General features: G+C 41.0%; 1 protein-coding gene across 2 annotated transcripts in view; it reads right to left on the minus strand.

Moving 5' to 3' along the window:
• RTTN (rotatin) overlaps positions 1–21252 on the minus strand; it is a 65547-nt gene that overhangs the window by 3222 nt on the left and 41073 nt on the right. For both annotated transcript variants that reach the window (XM_078602028.1, XM_078602027.1), the window contains 8 exons: positions 15145–15298; positions 12402–12539; positions 11079–11530; positions 9329–9434; positions 8944–9041; positions 8166–8243; positions 4134–4260; positions 1218–1405 (listed from right to left, as the gene is read on the minus strand). In XM_078602028.1, the coding sequence (XP_078458154.1) occupies positions 1218–1405; positions 4134–4260; positions 8166–8243; positions 8944–9041; positions 9329–9434; positions 11079–11530; positions 12402–12539; positions 15145–15298 (1341 nt within the window). The remainder of the gene's footprint in view (positions 1–1217; positions 1406–4133; positions 4261–8165; positions 8244–8943; positions 9042–9328; positions 9435–11078; positions 11531–12401; positions 12540–15144; positions 15299–21252) is intronic.

Here is a 21252-nt window from a genome sequence, read left to right on the forward strand (position 1 = left end):
AAATCACACATCTGTGTAATGCTCAGTGAGCAGGCTGAGAAGAGATTGCACTGATGAATAGAGCCAGTGGCAAATCCACAAGGGAATGAAAAGTAAACACTCCTCTGAGAAATCACACTCTCCCTAATTTATGTGCCCCACCTGTGCCGCTCTAACATCCAGGCTGTTGCTCAAATGTACAGGTGGCAAATATAAACTCTTTCAAGTTTTCTCATAAAGCACTTATAACAATTGGGTGTTTCATTTCAGCTCGGTCACTAACCAGCTGAAGTTGTTGTCCATTTTTACTTGTTGTTGCAAACAACTCTGCATGCAAGAAATGTCAGTTTTACATTCACTGACTACGCCTAATGTAAAAATGAACATAACCTGGAATTAAAGTAATAAAAGCTCAATATAAAAAAATAATTAAAGCAGCAGTTACAGACTTCAGTCCTTAAATATATCGCCTAAACCAAGTGCAAGGATGTTTTCATTTTTACTGATGCACCCCAATTCAATGAGAACATATAATATTGTACTCATTTGTTTTTTCGGTAAAGTCACGTATGTAGAAATAAAATACAATTTAACTAAATGAAATTAAAATTTAAACAAAATTACAATAAAAATTTTAATAAAATTTTATTTACTTGAATTAAATTTTATTTCTACATAACGTGACTTTACCGAAAAAACCAATGAGTACAGTAATTTCTGCAGTCACGAAAGCTTCAATAACATATAATATTGATTGTGCAATTACATTGTTTGGTTAAATATTAAATGAAGAATCTGAGGAGGCAGAAGCACTGGAGTTTGAGAACTGTTACAATTGAGCACAAATCTTACTACAATAAAGACGCAGCACTGAAATTTCTTGTTCATGACACTGCTGGCGGAAAAGCCTCCACTTGGAGTACTCTTGAGGCCCCCTCAAGAGTGCAGTGAGCTTCCTTTCCACCCTGTCCAGGCATCTTCGAAGAGGTAACAGTACCCACTCTTTACCTCACTACACATAACTTGCCGATCAACTGTGTTGTACTTATTTATACAACTGGGTGGACAGAGGCCGGAGGGATTGAAAAAACCTGCCCCGTTGTTCCAACTACCGTGCCAGGAGATCGACCTTTGAATTTACAATATCCAGAGGCTGCCAACCAAATTCGACCATGTCATCACTAACCGATTACAAAGTCGACTTTAAACACATTTATTCAACTAAAACACCCTCACACCTTTTGCAGGACCCCCTTGCCCTCGTGCGAGAGCAGGAGGTTGGACAGCAACGTGAAGGCGTGACGCTCGACGGCAGAGGAGTCTCCCGCACGCACAGAGCACAAGCGAATCACCGCATGCACCAAGGAGGAGCCACCCCCTGCGGTAGCACAGGTGCCAGTGCCTCCAATGCAGCAGGACAGACACGCTGGTATAGGCAGGAGACACAAAATAATACAGTAAAATATCATGAAAATGAATTGTGACATCACGGGACGGTGTGGATAAGAATTGGCCTGGGGAGATCTTCATTCGGCAGAACTTCTTCTTCGTATGGCTGATGTTGATGAAGAGCAAAACAACGACAATATCACGTTAAGATGGTTGAGCCAGATCATTGAATCAGGAGTAGTGACGTATGTATGCATGTATGTATGTATGTTGAACTTCTTTTTCCCCGTACATAGCCAACCGTGCTAATCGGATGAGCGGAGTGTATCGCTGTGATGCTTCCTTTGTAGTTGTGAATAGTGCATGGAGTCGTTAAACACTCCATGGTTCTGTTCTGGGTGACCGCAGTTGCACACTGGAGATTTTTGCAATGTTCCAATTGCGCATTAAGTGTCTGCATCCGTCGTGATTTGTGTGTATGCGGTTTGAACTGAGATACTATGAAGATACAATCTGGTTTTATTGTATGCAAACTAGATGATATGCATTGTAAGAACTTTCAAAGGAATATTAGAATGCTCATGTACAATGTGAGAATAACAACAATGTGTTCATATAATAGGGGCAATAAAAAATAATGGAGTATATTACACCAAGTCACACTAAGCCATCATCATTAGCATTACTTTGGGGTCCCATAACAATGTTTGGCTCATTTTTTTGCAATCTTCACATACGAATTATGCAATGGAGTAAAATAAATGTTTATAGTTACCACATAAAAAATAACAGGTGGTATGTGCATCATATTTTTGCGCTGACTTAATATCAGGATCACTTTGCAAATTTAGAATAAAAATGAGTATTCTATATAAAGGATACGATTTATTACTTACTGGAATATCAAAAATAATACTCATATATAAAACACAACTTTCACAAAAACTTCCTATTCTGCCCATTGTTATGTTGACAATAGCAAAAACATGTTTTAGACTTACACTACAAAAACTAAAGAATTTTCATGAAAAAACTGAAACAAACCTTTGACCATCAAATTACCAGGCAATGTATGCTCTAAGCAAATTTGCATAGTGTGAAAAAAATTCAATATATTTGTATAGTGCACTCTATTAGCTAAACACTCTGCAAGGCAGCGATGCAATCATTTGAACAGCACTCTATTAAGTAGGGGGGGATACATTGCAGTGCTTTTTGCAAGTCTTTCAATTGACTGTGGGACACTGTGGTTTAATCTTGAAATGTGAAATCTTGAACATACATTGGCAAATGGGACATCTGTTCTTTACCTTCTCGATGAAACAAATAATAAAATCACAGAAACGTGCCAAAGGAGTTCACTCCTCTATGAGAAGTGCTTTGTGTTCTACTACAATTGAGAGTGTGTAATTGTAAATGAATGTGGCTTTAATTGTTTGACTATGAACGCACTAAACCATATTGCAAGAGGCAATAAGCCTATGCGTGTATGTGCAAGTGGAATAGCTGCTGACATGTAGCCAATTATAAGGATACACAACCCTATTTCAAAGCTTGGCATTACAAAACAGCCTGAGGCAAAGGAACCATGAACTCACCTTGTCCTATAATGTAACTGAATCAGTGAATTAATTCAAGTTATTGTTACTGAAAGAGCCGAGATTGGTTATTTTCTCCATTTTGGGAAGCTGAATAGCTGGTGGTTAGAGCATATGCCACCAAGTTAGTTTGAGAACAGTAGATTCCAAAGGCTGGAAATTTTGGAGGGACATTTAATGCAGTAAGGTAAGCAATTGCTTCTATGCAGTAGTCTACCATTCCAAAGATAATAATTACTTGCAAATGATAATAACTAATACCACCTTCATCTATGCAACTAGAGGTAATAAAAATGGTATAAAGGATGATCCAAAAAGTATTCCTACTTTTTTCTTCACTATAATTGTATTCAGTGATTTTGATTTTTACCATGGAAAGGTCATACATATTTGCTACTTTTCAACATATCCTGAATCTTTTACTGTGCACTTGTGCTAACAAGGAACCAAAGCAGATATTACAGATTGTGAAAGTATTGGGCTGTCACTTAACCATTAAAAAAAGCATCCTGTAAGCAATGTCACTTTCAAAATGTTGCCCAGGCAGGCAACATCATTCCAAGGATCAAACAGATGAAAATTTGATGGATGAGGCAAGCACATTCTACCTGAACTGTGCAATGGTCCGTGATGTACTTAGGCTCATGTATAGTCTGGCACTGTCTGAGGACTGTCTGAGGACTTCTACCATTCAAATGAATTTGCCATATATGGAATTTAAATTCCTTCAAAGTCCCCAAAATGATGTAACACTGCATGAAGATACCATACTAATTTTAGAACAATAAAAAGCATTATCCTTGGGATATCCCTTGTACATTAAGCCCCTACACCTATCCCTCCATCTCCCATAATTGAAGTTCTCTCGTAAATGTCAGGCTTTTGCAAAAAATCTTTGATTGTTCTCCGAAATTATTTTCAAATCCACATCTCGACCACTCGCCCTATTAAGATGTTGTATTCAGCCTACCGTATGTCACATACAAATTTTAACAAATCAATACCTCGTGCAATCCGATTCATACGCACCAACAGAGTATCTTGAAATTCCACCATATTCAGACCAATTTACAGATCCAGCTTGTATCACCATTTTGTTGTGAACTCACACGAGAATCTGGCACCAACTCACAAATCGATACGTCGCGCTAACACGGAGGTTCGTACCTGCGCGACAACTGGTTGTAAAGACGCAGAGAAGGTGGAGGGCAGCCAACAGAGTGGAGTCGTCTGTGAGGAGGTAGGGCCAGAGGGCCAGGAGCACGGCGGCCAGACGCTCATCCGACGCCGCAACCTGAAGGCCCAAGTGAAGTCAGACAATGAATCGTGTCGGCTGTCGTGGTAAAAACTAACCATTGTGACTTCAATCGCACTAAAATGTTTTAGCGCAATAAGTCGCACAATAATTCCGCATCACGTGTAAGTTACTATGTTTCGTCACAACTCGATTATATGGCATTCTATTGAACTTGCTAAAAATGTACGTTCTTCTAGAAATGAGGAAAGTATTAAATGTGTGTTTGAGTAGTGTTATCAGTAGACGTTCAAACGATCCGCAGGCCATTTTTTCTCTAGCATTGACCACAAACACACTATCAATCAGATACTAGAAAAGACAAATTAATATCGATCAACATTTTGCCTAGCCTCTGTAAACAAATAAAATGTATTTCACTCAGTGGAGAGTGATGCAGTCATCCAAACCGTCACAAACCAAGGACTACATGATATTTACAATAAAAAGCAACTAAAACCTGGAACAGCTCAAATGAGATTGAATGAATTAACAAAAAAACGTAAAAATGAGTCAGAGAAGGAGACATTCTTTGTCCAAAGTTATTCAAAGCAACATTAAATGGTGGTGTCTGGTGGATATTGAATTGAGAAACAAAGGAATAAAAGTTGAGAATATATTAACCAAATTACATTCATTATAACAACTAATGGAAATAACCTAAAAAAGGAAATGAGAGCGAAACTTAATAAACAAGGCAGCACAGCGAGCTGAAGAGAAATGTGAAAAACAAAAGTTGCATAACACAACTGGAAAACACACCTTTGAGTATATAAAGGTAGGGCGTGTACTGATGATAGACAATCATCAAAATATATTACATTTAGGCAGATGACAGCAGGTTGGAGTACACAATTGTACATTAAGTAAAATACTCAATATACGTTGTTAATATTACGTTACAAAATAGTTTTGCATCAACAGTATTTTCTCATGTAAATAATTACATGACTGCCATCTATATATATAAAATCGCAAATCTGTCTGTCTGTCTGTGTGTGTGTCTGTCTGTGTGTCGCCGGACCATACGCAGTTTCATTGGACGAAATGTGAGGGATTTGCGAGACACAATTGGTCCGTTTGGTTTTCCACGGCGGTTGCCCCTGGCAACGGGTAGCGACGCATTCGCTGCGGGGTGGACGCCATTTTTAATTCCCGTTAAAAATATGCGCACGCATTAACACGCGACTCTGAGGTAAATTCATCATAGTTTCACGTCCTCTTCACTCCCCCCCCCATCCCAATGTGTGCAATTACTATTATAGGGTCGGTAGATAATAAAATTATAGCGATTAGACAGTATTATTGTAGCGCGGGGGGGGGGGGGGTAACGGCCCCAGTACCCAGCCTCAGCCGAGTGGGCAATTTAGGCGAGGCCGGAGGCTCTGCACGGTACTAGGCCTCGACACCCCACCCGTGTCAAGCGACGACTTTGTGGTATAAACTCGATATACCCAGCGTTGCCCGGGGGGAAAATACATTTAAAATCTTCTGAAAACTTTCAAACATTACATACCAATGAAAAAACAACTGTGTAATTACTTTTAAACCCGACGCGCCAAGAATCGATTCTTTAAATGTTGACTGTACAAATAGTCATTAAGCTGGGTGAGCGTACTGCCAGTCTATAATGTATACTGTAGCCTGGTTATTAAGCTGGGTTGGTGTACTGGCAGTCTATAATGTAGACTGTAGCCTGGTTATTAAGTAAAGTGAGTCAATTTGTAACACGTAGGCTTTCGCGACCATTATTCATAAACAACGTTATTGGGTTTAGATCGCCTTATTTATTAATGTGTTGTAACCCTCCACCACCCGACACGGCCAATCAGTAAAAAAGTGTCACGTTGATAAAAGAATAATAGTTGGTAGTGAGGAGAACATTTTATTTTGCGTTAAAAATGCTTTAAAAATACACTAAACGCTCAGGTAAATTCTTCACTGCGTGATTTCCATCCCACCCCGATGCGTGCAGTGATTACTACTATACATTTGCTAGATGCTACCACTATAGGCCGTAGATATTACTGCACAGCGGCCGAGGAGATCGTGGCTGGGGGAGGGGGGCAGGGGTAGCAGCCCATCTGTGTATATATGTAAGGTTATTAAGAAATATATTTTTCACCCGGGCAACGCCGGGTACTTCTGCTAGTTACTTATATAGAAATAGAATGTAATAATGCCTCATTCATAAAATATTTGACCTAAGGCCATTGTTTTGCCCAAAGAATAAACTTTATCTTCTTTGAATTGTAAAAAAAAAACCTTCACAGCAGAAGCAATTGTTGAAAGTATAGATCAAACCAAAATGCATTTTGTAAAACGCTTTCATCCTTTAGATATTGCAATTACTGTAGTAAAAATAAATATTTTTTTAAAAGCTGGTGGCTAGACCAGGAACACAAGCAGAGCTGTGAAAAAACATAAAACACAATCAAATGTTCAATTACAAAAGACTTTACCAGAACCAGAGGCATAACCAGACTTGCATAATCTGCACCCAGCAGGCTAGGATTGGCAGAAGGAATCGTGATGACATTATATGACAGCTTGATCGATGTATTGTAAACAAATATTTACAGAGAACCTCAACATGGTCAGCGAGTGAACGCACGGACACTCAACGTATCGCAACCAATGTACATTGTAGATCCTAGTATATTGCCTACACCAAATATTTTACTCGTTGGTACCATCTGAGATGCAATAACCATACATGACTGCGTGTTATCACATAGACATATACAGAAACTGGTCTCAATAAATACTTGCTTGACACTTCTAGTGGTACCAATTTCTGATCTGGCCCATTTACTACCCATAATAGTGCATTTCGTATTTGAGCAATGCACCGATTGACATTTCCTGCACCTGCTCACCTGTGTGCTTGTGGCAATGTCCCTAGCAAGCAACGCTTAATGGTGCCGCTGTTTTTTGGGGGGAGTTCACACTATTGTAAAGCTGTTACCGTTCATTAGCCTGTTTAGAAAATATACTTGACCACTTGCCTGATTCCAAGAACACAGGATGAGATGTTACTATCCTTTGTGCAAGCACTTCCAAGAGTTCATGAACAGTGAGCCTGGTGAAATTTGGGGAGCGCATCGTCAGTAGTGAACCTTTGGTTCCTAGGGTGTTTTGGCCTTTCACACTATACACCCTCCCCAAAGGCGGCCAGCGACAGGGTGATCAATCCTACGCTTGCGTCCCCTTCCCAATTAGTCATAGGAGTTGCCTTGTTGTTGATAGGTATAGCTAAAAGCAGACACGTAAGGGGCCAATCTTCCCTGTGAGCACACATTTAATTAACTGAGAAGTACTTCTTCTTCCAAAGGCTACCCAAGCTATTTAGTAAAATCACATTGTCTTAGGTCCACGAGCTGAAACAATAACCGAAGTAGGTTTATTTAGTGGGATGTGTGCCAAGGGTTTTTCAAACATTAAAAGCTGCTGCTGATATTCCAGAAAATGGAATTTGAACATATTCTCTTAAATGTATAAACCTGTTCGCAAACTTCACTGTGATATCAGAAACATAGCAGGCTCATATTGCCTTAACCAAATTATACTTAAGCTAAAGAACACACTGTAATGTAATCCAGATTGTACTACATTTGCAAAAAAAATGCCTTTCTATATATTCCGTGGATTTATAATATTAGTCACCTTTAGCGTTGCACTTTACATGTCAATTACAGATTTTTTTCATGAGCAACATAACCTTGCACAACAGCCTTTCATAACAAGGCATAACCCTCAACAGATATCTCAATCACATTTGTTTTAAAATGCATCCGATGCATTTGTGGCTGTGATGTAGCAAACTTGCTGTCAATTTCCATGCGATGAATAGGTAACTGCACATGCAATTAACATGCAGTTAACCCTTGGGGCAAGCAAGCTACCTTGCAATCCTCGCTCTCATAGAGACAGTTCCTCAAAACTTCCAGAAGAGTCCTCAGTTCTCTCAGCAGTCGGTCCTCCTGCACAGCCCAGAGCAAAACATCCAATGTGTTGAACAACATCAAAAAGTGTGATTATGTACGAAGGCAGAATTGCCTAAAGAGCTACTTAACATTCAAATCTGTTCATGTCCCCCACTGCGACCCGCCTCAATTAGGTAACCACGTTTTAAATTGGTGCCACCGGGAGGCATGCATTCTGGTTTTTCCTCGTAATATAGGATTGGAACAGAATGTACCAATTGTGGAAATAATTATTTCTTTAATGCACATCTGTAGTCCAAACGAAACTACTAATTTGTATGCTTGCAAACGTGCTTCTCACAAATGGGTGATTTAGATTTTACAAGGATGTAATTATAATTGTAGTTATCTTGTTCATGTAAAGCATGATTGAAAAGATGCCTTTAAATTCAGTGTGATTAACAAAATGAGAATGCTTGAAGGTGTTCAAACTATTAATTAATTAGAGATGTGTAGTCGTTATTAAACAATAAAACACTGATCATATACACATTAAATGTACAATGCAGCCAACACAGCATTTATAGCTTCATGCTCTGACCTGCTGACAAAATCAACTTAGAGGTGTCAAGTGGCATTCGAAAAGGATCATGTTAAACTGTGAAGGACATTTGATTCCGGGCATATATGCCTTGCATAAGAGCGTTCAGCTTACGGGACAATTCTTTATTTAAGCGGCACTGGGCAGAGTACTGACCTTCTTCCTCGGGGCTGGTTTTGCTTGCTCCAGTGAGTCCAACTCGAGCTTGCTGTGAGCCTGCTTGGCTTGCTCCACACAGCCCTCAATCAGGCCCGCTGCGGTTAGCGCGGCACATAGCCCAACGGGGGGCATTGCAAGCAACAATTTACAGCTGCCCAGAGTCGATAACTTATTTGGCAAGTTGTACACCGTTAATAAACTGTACGCAAATAAATAACCATTTGTCTTTCTATGTTTCATCTAGCATTTCAAAACGCCATCATGTTAAAAATTTAGTTATACCCAAATTATACCAATCGTGCCATGTGCACGCCTCAATGCCTTCTTATAAATGTAGTGCATTGTAATTTTCACAAAAGCAGTCTGTATTGTTTTTTTGTACCTTGAAGGGCATAATTCTTGGCTGATGCGCTGACAGCGAGGAGACAACAGAGAGCAGACGTGGCATGCACTCCAAGTAGATCATCAGTAGACCTGCACTCAAAGCACTGGTCACAACGGTGGACCATAGAATCATACAAATGCAAAAAAAGTGATTTAGTCGAAACAACATGCACGCATACAAATTTGTAGTTTCTCACTTGATACAGCTATCGTGCTGTGACTGTTCCACCTGAAGACGGAAGCTTGTGTTGCCTCCGAAACGTCGTGATTTTTATTTTATTTTTATTTTACTTTTATTAATTTGAATTTTTTACCTACGTGACTTTACCGAAAAAACCTTTAAACTGATGTTGTACATACACGCTTTCATACGGAAAAAAAGTAGAAAAATAGTTAAATATGTTTTCGTGAAGGCAGTTTCAAGCTTTGTCCGGTCATGGGGATTGTGTGATCATACTTCACCACACTCGTTAGTGCGGGCAGGTGAAGAGGGGTCCAGGACCAGCTCAGATACCGTTTGCCATTGATGTTAGCCATGACTGGGAATACAACTCGCATGGCTGAGTATTATTATTTTTCTATCTACGCGACTATACCGAAAGAACCAAAGAAAAATGCATATGCACTCTGATTCGTGTGGTGAAATTATTTTCACGTATTTTTTAAAAGAAAAACAATATATTGTGTACCAACATAACAATCTCATTATGATCCATAACACAATAGTCACAATATAGATGATGATACTTATTGGCAACTGTGGGTTATGTAATTTATACTGGTAGGAACCTCCTGGTTACACCAGCCCACAGGGGATTGTGTCCGTCCGTCCGTCGTGCAGGGAGGGGATGGGTGGGGAGGGGAGGGTGGGGAGGGGCTGGGTGGGGAGAGTGGGGAGGGGCTGGGTGGGGAGGGTGGGGCTGGTCACCCCGTGGTGCCCTTATAAAACTCAACGTTTAACCTACTCACGCCGGCTTGTGCCCGCCCTCACAGTCGGCCATATTTACGGAATGCACCACGCCGCCATTGACCCTGCCAATTGACCGAGCAACCCAACGTTCCTACCAGCTCCCTCTGCAGGAATGTGTAAATCAAAAACTAGACATTACTTAAATGCAGATGCTAAAGTTTGCTTTAGAGTATGGACAGCTGTGTGACCAGTGTGAGGCTGTGTTAAAGGTGCGTGCCAAGCCTTAACAACATTAAGTAGTGTTGCTGGTGTCTTTATAAACCAAACATATACAAGGTATAAACACAGAGTATAATATGTATACTAAAGATGCTGTATATTGTTAAAAAAACTTAAAGTATGGTAGTAAATGACGAAGTGCATTACCGAATCACCGGTAATGTGCCGCATCTCATCAGACCTCAGACGGTAAGCAAGGTTGAGTCTTGACAGTCCTTGGATAGGCGACCACCATGCATAACAGTTGTTATAGGCTGTGAGTTACATTGTGCCCTGGCAGAGGGTATGTGTGGAAAATATTTGTTGTTGTACTGTACACTACGTCCCCACATCTATGCTCCCTACCTTCGACAACCTGTGTGGTGACACTTCGCCGGTGTGAAGTATCGTCAACTAATCTGCTCATCCGGCAGTGACCCTCCTCCAGTAGCGAACTGACAAAGGGCTGTACATGCATAACACCGGGTGCAGCAGACAACCACAAATCTAAGTGACAACTGCTGCAACTTTGACAATCATTGTAAATAATCATTGTCATATGAACCGATTATTATTTCACCTGCAAGATGATCTTGCAGAGCTGGCTCCCAGCGAGTGGTGCTTCCAACGAGCTATCTCTATCGAGCAACCACATCAGCGTGGCTGGATCACCAGACGCTGCTCCCATGCTCGCCGATGACCGAACTCTCCGCTCGCCTTCTCCAACACGAGTACGAGATTCTCTTGACCGCTCTACTCGTACCGATCTTGTCTTCCGACTTACGCCACCGGTATCAAGGGAAATCGGTTTGCCATTCGTTGACCCGTCCGCTTTCTGAAGGCAGAGTTTGTGAGGGTGGGCGTCCTCTGCTTCAGGTGCTACTCCACCATCCTCATCGCCATCATTCTCTGGTGATTTCAAACTCAGCTTTCTTTTGCTTTCCTCTGCCAACAGCATGGCCAGGAATTGCATGGTGGCCACATGCAGAGAGCGGTTGGATAAAGACATTTTGAGGCACGTCTTCAAGCATCCTAACATATAAAGGAAAGCACATTTACAGAACATTCACATAAATGTTAACAAAGCATGGAAATGACGTGTTATATGGTAAATTTCCTAAATATCTGTGCTTCAGATGGCCAGTTCTATGTTTTCAAGAGTAATACGAGCTGCTTTTCCCTGAAATAGTTTTTGAAAAAGTGGGGGTACTCGTGCTTTACCAACGCAAAATACCATGTACTCATTGCTCAATGGAGAGAATCCATGTCCAAGGAAGAAACAAATCTTGGGATTCCAGCTAGCGGTTTGGATTTAAAGTACAAATGTTTATGTTGCATTTGAAAAAGGCAAAAGTGCTTCTTTAATCAGTATAACTACAAATGTTATTCAAAATGATGTGCAACTTAAGCGTGTTGCACAACATTGAACAATTGAAAATTGTATGAAAATATTTTGCAAACAGATATGGCTGCTACATTGCTTATTTAGCATTAAAATGGCACCACACAGTCTACACATGGTGTACATTCACCCTACAAAAATATTGTTTTGAGGCAAACGGTTACAATATATTTTCCGCATTCATGCAGGCAATATCTCTCCACTTAAGAAAGCTATTCGATTATAAGCAGAGCGTTATGTTCCCCATTCATTGTACAAAACAACTCAACACCTCTCCGATCACAAGAGGTGCATATTCAATAGTTTGACAAGGTACATTAACTTCGACAAAGACATTTATATCTGAACTGGCAGAACCCGCTGAGCTGTGCAGCTCTTTATCAAAGGTGTCCAGCCCAGGCTGCTGTTAGCAATGGTGTAAAACTAGTGGCTCTGAGTATGAAAGGTAATGTGTACAGTAAATGTAGATATACTTATAGGGGAATGTGTTGTTTTTCTCACCGACAAGAGCACCCCAGTGATGGCATGCAGCAGAGACAAACGGGGGCAGCATGGTGGATCCAGCCTTCCTTAGCAGCACACACTGCAGACTAAGCGACTTCTCCCATACTCTGTGCACTGCCTGCTGTACCTCCACATCTGTAACAACACCATCGTCGTCGCCGACAATCACCTTCATGCATTGTGTCTCGCACATACAACATGTCTCGACGAGGTACACCCCAGAAAAACCGTGAGTTAGCTGGCGGTATTACGGGACATAAGCCACCAAAGAGCAACCGGGAATTTATTGGAGAATTACTTCAAGTAAGTGGAATTTGGCCACGCGATATTTTTTATTGACTCACAGTGGGATTTTGTCCAAGATAGTGGGGGTTACCTTACATGCGCTTAGCAATGAATGCCAGAGGAAATTTAGTGTTTCCAAGCTCAGCAAGATTTCAGTTAAAGATCTCATCCTGAAGGGGGGAAAAAAAGCTCATAAAAAAGCCTAACACAACACATGCCTCTTGGCGCATGTATTAATGGGATGCGCACACATGTTTGTCGAACCTCAGCAGGTCTCGTGTCAGTGGAGATTGCACACGTGATTTAAAGACACCAAGGGAGAGCTTTAATGGGTATGATTCTTATCACTGCAGGAAGCTTATGTCCTGGTGGAAAGTGATTAGAAAATATTAATGTTCTGCTATTCAGCGAAGATAAGAATCAGGTCCTATCCAATGGCACTTTCAACCAACAACAAACAAAACATATGTTTATCGATTAGAATATACCTCCTGAGAAAACCCCCCCCCTCCACCATTTTATCAGTTTGAAATGTTGTGAAATTACAGGATATTTGCATACCTGTTAACACGGAGATCATGTAGAAATCTTTTTGACGTAATTATTTTGATAGCCTTTGGAGTTCAAATAAAAATGTTTTATGTGTATTTATTTACTGCATGTTTATATACTCTAGCACAATTTACTGCATATAATACATTTAGAGGCCATTTTAAAGCTTCACTAAATGACGGAAAATTTTAACATGACATTAATAAACTCTCTCAAAGCAGTGCTATTCTCTACTACAAAATGCTGCACTGCTTGCATTTCACTTCATAAATGACAATACCACAGTTTATGCAATTTAAAGAAACAACACAATCGTGGCTACATATACTATACTGTGTCTCAGGGGCCGCTTGTGGTCACATCACACAGTTTCTTGTTTGCATTTTAACATAGAATGCAAAGCAGAGGTCGCAATCAGGTATCCGATACCCGTACCCTACCCGATACTCGGCTACCCGTACCCAGCCGGGTACGGGTACCCGTTTGCGACCCTGGTGCGGCCGGGTACGGGTAGGCCGTGAGTCATTGGTGAGTAACCGTTTGTCACTCATTTCCCAACGTCTTGTCTCTTCTCACAATTCAAGTTCCTAGAATCAACCCACCGGCGCCTGCAACATGGCTTCATCCCAGAGGTCGCGATCAGGTACCTGATACCCGTACCCTACCCGATACCCGGCCGGGTACGGGTAGCCGGGTATCGGGTAGGGTACAGGTACCCGTTTGCGACCCTGGTGCGGCCGGGTACGGGTACGGGTAAGGAATCAAAACCCTTTTGCGACCTCTGATGCAAAGACACATAACATCATCCCATTGAATTGTTTTTGAACGTTGGAAACAGTAACATCCGTATTAAATGATGCAAATATGGCAATATGTTTTATTTTTAAAAGATTTAAAATACGGCAGTTTCAGTAAGACTGTCAGGATATTTATAAATCATGATGTAGTAATCATGAATCTGAACACAACAGAATGTAATATTCTCAATAACCACTGCAGTACAGGCAGTCTCCGAAATACGAACGTTCGACGTAAAAACATCCACACTTATGAACGAATCACCAAAAGATGTAGTTTTTAACCATCTGAATTGCAAACGTTCAGTCATGCTCACGAACCGAACCGCAGAACTGTTTTGTTTGGCAGAGCGATACTCCGCGAGATGTAATGAGTCCCAGCATCCTATAAAAATGCCCCTTCTGATAAGCAAGCCAGCATCAGCACTCAAGGTAAATTAAACTAAAACGGATATTTTTTTCATGTTACTTTATTTGATGTTTTATTTACTCTACTTATTACATGCAAATATACAATATTTATTCTTATTTATGAGTTTAAGAATGCTTACGTATTTTTGTTGAACCAAAACACATTTTATAATAATGACTGTATGTACAATTAAACATTGTACATACGAGTTCAGAGATACGAATAAATCGACTTATGAAACGGGTCTCAGGAACGTAACCCGTTTGTAAGTCGAGGACTGCCCGTACAAGTAAACCACTTCATTGCCAGAATTTATCAACAGACTTTACATAGAACCAAAGACTATCTTACCATGGGGTAACCCAAGCAGCCTCTGTATGGAAAGGCGCATGCACAAAAACTAGTTTTGTTTTTTACAACAGTTTATTTGTTTATCCAGGAAACTCCTATAAAATCGCAAGTCTTTATCAATAGGAGCCTGCCTGGAATGTTTTTTTAAGATTTAGTTTGGAATATTTTTGCCCGTGGAAGAATTAACATGCCTCTTATATCAATCTTAAAATATTATCTCAGCAGAATCAAACAGAACCTATCTTGGATTACAGGCATAAGCCGCACCACTGAAGCAAAATGACTAAATTAGTAATAGTGGTTAATGTTTCAGAAAGTGGTGTGAAAAATATGGAATACGAACCCAAGACCTTTGACTTGGTTTGGGAAAAGACGGCAAGGAGGTTCTGCAAAAGATCTCCCAGCAGACTTCCCTCCAGCACTGTGCCGAGGGAGAGAATGGCACAAGCCTCCACCAGCTCGCACACAGCCGCCTGCAGATCCAGCAGTGACAGCACCTGCAGCAGACAAGAGATACAATGGGTCCGCAGGCTAGGTAAACATGGCCAGTTTCAACCGTTAGCGATTTACCAGCTCACTTTTACCGCTCACTTTTCTGAAGAGATGCCGCGACAGTAAGGTAATACCGATCGATCGCTTTCACACTCACATCTGCTGCTGTCACTTCTCCTAATGCTAAACGGATCTTGTTCAGGGCCGGCCTAACCCTGATCTCAGAGAGAATAAGATTGCTCCGATTTGAACTAGACAATTTAGACAAGACTCTCTTACCATCACACTTAACATTGACAGAAAACAAGTCTACATCTAATTGGGGCCATGGACATAACATGACAGCCTCTTCAACCGCCTCAATGTCAGCTAAATGCAAAGATAACCTGATTTCCAAGTTCAACCTCCTGTCCAAGAAGAAGCCAGATGAACACATTAAAAAGTTAGATGGTGACAAGATTGTGATCAATCAGAGTAACAGCCCAATTTCCGATAGCCTAAAATCGGTTCTAGCTAAAGGGTTGAATTTCGCAATCACCCCTAAACACATCCCAGTTGATGATATCATTGCCCAGGTCGACGTAGCCCTTAAGGGTTTGGGACACATTCCTGCAGACATGGCGAGATCGGAAATAGCTGCAATCCTCAAAAACGCTAAGACACCTATTAGCAACATCAGCAAGGATGAGCACTTTGAACTTTCCCAACTAAAAAAGAGAGATGACATAGTCATCCTCTCAGCCGACAAGGGCAATGCCACTGTCATCATGGACAAAACCACATACAATAACAAAATTCAGGACCTACTTAATGATGGCAGCTATACCAAAATTAATAGAGATCCTACCAACAGCCTGGTTACGAAAAACAACAAGATCATCACCGATTCGGCATCTTTAATCGAACCAACCAAGCGGCTCTCTCTAAAACCTTCTGCTGCTAGACCACCCAGATTGTATGGCTTACCAAAAAAATCCATAAAGAAGGTACACCACTCCATCCTATCGTCTCCACCATTGACTCACCCACCTACAAACTGGCCTGATTTCTGTCTGAGACCTTACATCCATTCACTGGCCAGACCAACTCAGCGGTACTTAACTCAGCTCACTTGGTATCTCTAATTAAGGACATCTCACTATCTTTAGGTGACTTGCTAGTCAGTTTCGATGTGATATCTTTGTTAACCAAAGTTCATGTGCCTGACACCACTGCAATCATTGAAGATTTGGTCCAACAAGGACTGAATGCTGATGTACCTGCCCTGGTTAGACACTGCCGCACCAACACTTACTTCACCTGGAATGAAATATTCTACAAACAAGTTTAAGATACCCCAATGGTTCTCCCTTATCTCCAGTTGTAGCCAATATTTTCACGGAGAAATTTGGGACAAATGCCATCCAGGCATCCATCCTACGTCCTTCCTCGTGGAAGAGGTACGTAGATGACACGTTCGTCATCTGGCCACATGGCCTACAAGCGCTGGGCCAATTCTTCAACCACATAAATTCCATACACCCGGCCATCAAATTCACCATGGAGGTGGAAAAGGATAGCAAGTTACCATTCTTGGATGTTTTAATCGAAAATAAACCAGATGACTCAATGGGACACTCTGTCTACAGGAAAGCCACCCATACGGATGCCTACCTAAAACCTGACTCCCACCACCATCCAGCCCAGAAGAATTCCCTCATCAAAACTCTACACCATAGAGCTCGTTGTATTTCCGACCATCACCACCTAGCCAGTGAACTGGAGCACGTACTCCAAGCCCTCAAGATGAATGGATATTCGGACTACACAATCCGTAAAGCTATCACCCCAACCATTGGGAAAGAACCATCTGAGGACCCAATCAAAACCATCACCTTGCCATACATATCAGGGGTTACCAAAAAGATTTCCAAAATAACGAACAAACACAAGATCCAGGTTCGATTTAACACAGTACATAAAATTCGTGATCTGATCCCATCTGTGAAGGATGTGATCCCTGACATGCAATACCCCGGCGTCTACAAACTAAGCTGTGTCTGCGGCAGTAGTTACATTGGGGAAACTAAGCAACATGTCTCGGACTGTGTTCGTGAACATAAGGCAGATCTGAAACACGGTAGGACCAATACCTCGACCGTGGCTGATCATTATTTTAATGCGGCTGGCTCCACAAGAAATTGATTTCTTGAAGACGATGGTACTTTGCAAGCCCACTGGCTATCAACAAAGATTCGTTCATGAAGCCATCCAGATATATAAACACAGACACAATTTCAACCGAGAAGATGGGTACAAACTGAGCAATCACTGGAAGGACGTTATTAACCAGTTGAAGTCATAACTGGCTATGACATTTCCATCCTACCTGCCAATGTTAGCTTGTTATTTTCCGACTCTCTGAGTTGCATTGCCAGGTTGGATGTCTTTGCATTGACAGGCTGGATGTCTCACTAGCACAGCCACCGATGCTCCTTTCCCTCGATGTGGCGATGGCTCTCACGTTTTTTTTCAACGGGCTGAATTTCTCACTAGCACATCCACCGATTCCATTTGAAGTGGTCAACGATATATCCTACGAACATTAATCAATATAAATGTATGAGCGACATCCGCGACACGTCGTGTAGCGGCTACTTCTTCTTTTATTTCTCGCATGGGCATAACAAAGGCCAACCTTATCCGTCTTACTCTGAGTACAACACTTAGATATTAACGTCTCTACTAGCTACACACAGCTGATCACTCGGGGTGGTCCCACCGCCCTCACTCGGCTACGCCGCTGCCTGGCGGCGTGACGAGGATGGCGATGGAAACCTCGCAGGAGATCTTCCACGTGGCCGGACGACGGAGAGAGATGACAGAGAGCAGTGACGCAGTCCGGACCCAAGAATCCACACACGAACCCCGAGCCCCGGTCCGCCCGCGCTGATATCTCCCCAGGCGTGGCTAGGCGCCGCCTCCGGCCACGCCCTCTCGTGGAACCTTCGAGCAGGTTCTTGGAGCATATCGGCCAACCCTGCCTATTACCTTTGCCCCAGATACCTCTCCCTTTCAGATTGGATGTTGTCTTAGCGGTGCCCGTACCACCCATGCTTCCCTTTCCCAGCCAGCAGGTGTCATCATGTCATTACAAATATATGAAAGTATATGTAAGGATTGGAATAGCTAGGTTTAGCCATTGGTCAAAACATTATTATAGAATACTCTTTGGATCTAAATAGACAAGCCAGCATGACTCTCTTGTGGTGATATAAAATAATATATAAGGTACGTGTGTGCTTAGATGGAAGAGTCTGCAACATTTGTTCTTTAAAAAAATTCCCAATTTTCCTCTGCTTAGAAGCATAATGAGAGACTCTGCCTGATTAATTATATTCCCTATTGTATTTACACTCCACAGGTAAAATTTATTTTATTTAGATGTTACTCATACAAATTGAAAAATTGTGTACCGCATTACATTTCGTTCATTCAAAGTTATCCACCTATGCACATAATAAATATAAGTCATGACGCATGAATGCAAAATAAATGCTTTTTCTAAATGTAATGCACATTAACTGGAAGCCACACATGGAAAGTTACACTGTAAGCAAAATTATTTTAAATTGCCTGGATTAAAGAGTAAACTGTATTCTTAATCTCGCAGTCCTTATTTAAAATTAGGACCACAGTAGCAATTCATAAACACCCTTCGATTTAGGCTATGCTCTATTCAACGATTAGAAACAATCCCAATCATAAAAAAAAAACATTTAGAAAAAGAAGAACCACCCCAATTCTATTTACTTTAATAATCTGAAGGTCACATCCGTGTTTTTATTCTTTAACTTTAGCTACAAATGAACAAACTGTTAAAATTTAAATCATATTAAATTCGTAAAACAAACTACAAATGAAAAACTATTGTCCTAGCAACTGTCCCGCAGTCCAATTCCACGCAAAGAGCATCTCACTACGGCTCAACTATTGCTCATGTGCAGCGATGGGTGCCCTGCTCTTGCTCTGGGTTTGGGAATTGCTTTTTTATTCAGGCATAACAACGATAAAACCTCGAGTATGGACCTAGGTGAAAAAGTATAATTCAAACATACCATAATGAGATGTGAAAAAGATATGAACATGAAAACCAAATACCCTAACAATTATTATCAATAAAAAGTTCACTGGCACAAGCCTAACAAGTGGTGCATGTTAATATACTCTTTCTATACCCCGCTAAGAAATCTGGTGAAGAAACGTGCTTGTGAATGAAATAAATATATAGAACAAAAAACGGAAAGGTGCCCAAAGGAGCATGGATTGAAACAGAATTGTAATTACACTGACCGATTGAAAGAACAGCACGTGAATTGTAGAACAAATGCAGGTTCAATAAACAACTCCAACTGGTAAGCAGAGTAAGTCGACTCGGGCAGGACTTACAGCTCTTAGAGATAGGGATGACGGTCAAAAATTGTAACGGTGTTGCAGCCAAAGAATGTAGCGCGTCACACAGCACGTCCACTGAGAGATGGAGCAATGAAATCAGTTCATGTGCAGGTAATAGCTGGAGTGTTAACATCACAGGTTTATGAGAAGAGGCGGCAACTTTGGGAGGCCTTTGTCCAGCAATGGGTTGATCATGGCTAACGATTATAATGATGACTTATACATGTTTAAACATATTGCAAGTAATATAAGATTGCTGTTACTGTGAGTATTCAAAAGACGTGGTTCACTGCCGTGGAGGGTCAATCATAGTTCTGAATGAAGAAACGATCGGGCAGAATGTAAACCAGCCATTCATCACCTTGAAGGGACAAAACACGCAGGACATTTTCTCTCTGCACTCCATCCCACGCGCACGCCCTTAGAAATGTTTGCTGTGATAGTTTATCGAGAGCTTATTGATTGAGAATCATCAATGCCCGATCTCTCATCAGTACATACTCATGCTACAGCAGTGGTAAGAATGCATACAAATCCATTTACTGCTGACCTTTTATATACAATGAAGTTTGTTGTCTGCAGATATGTAGTCATCTAAAATCGTTTTATGGTTATCCCAGAAATATGGCATAAAGTACTCTTGGTTACAAATGATAGGACTGCATTTTTTATAAGAAAATCGATGGTACATCAGGTTTTGATGTCATGAACAAAGATCAATTCAATGGCAATTTAATGAAAAGTGAATATATACATGTTTATACCCATTAGGACAACTAGTTTATATTATTTAGTAAATAGTGTACATGTACTTGCATATGACCAAGGAAAATGCTTTGAAGTACATCATACATGTGACCATTAAGTCGTCATTCAGGAGTTTTGTGGCTTATATATGAAATCCTAAATGCATGATATTTTCCAAGTTGGCTTCCAATTATGTGAACAACCTTTTCTGTGATGATCAACCAGAATGATTAGTCAAAATACGCCGTTTCATTGCTTATGAATGACCACCCTTCTCCCCCACTGGACCACATTATTGTAAAGTATTGCATGTTTCAGGCACACGTGCCCAATTTAAGATAAACTGTTCCAACGAGTTGCACGATGAATGCACTTCCTCAATTCCGAGTGACTAAATGGCTCATTGTAGTGTCAGCAGCCGTGTGGCATAGCGAGACTGATTCGTTTGCCAATTCGGCATTAATTCAAAAAGGTTTGTTCTGCCTCAAACGTAGCCAAAGCAATGCATCGTTAAATGGTTGTGTGACACAAACCACGCATAGTGTTTGCCAAAATAGCAAGAGTGAATAATGTAGTTATTTTGTCGACTGTGCCAGCACTTTTCGATGAGTTTGGCCTGGTAATTTTTCAATCACATCAATTCGGCGCACCCCACATGGGGAATTTTGTAGACCTTCCACAGACGACTTTGCATTGCGTAAATGAACCCAAATAACAATTCAATCCATAATACCGAAATGCATCTGTTGTGCTTGTCTGAGAGGCGAAATACATGTAT

This window comes from Lampetra planeri, chromosome 17 (genome assembly GCF_965212315.1).
Source record: "Lampetra planeri chromosome 17, kcLamPlan1.2.h2, whole genome shotgun sequence".
NCBI lineage: Eukaryota > Metazoa > Chordata > Hyperoartia > Petromyzontiformes > Petromyzontidae > Lampetra > Lampetra planeri.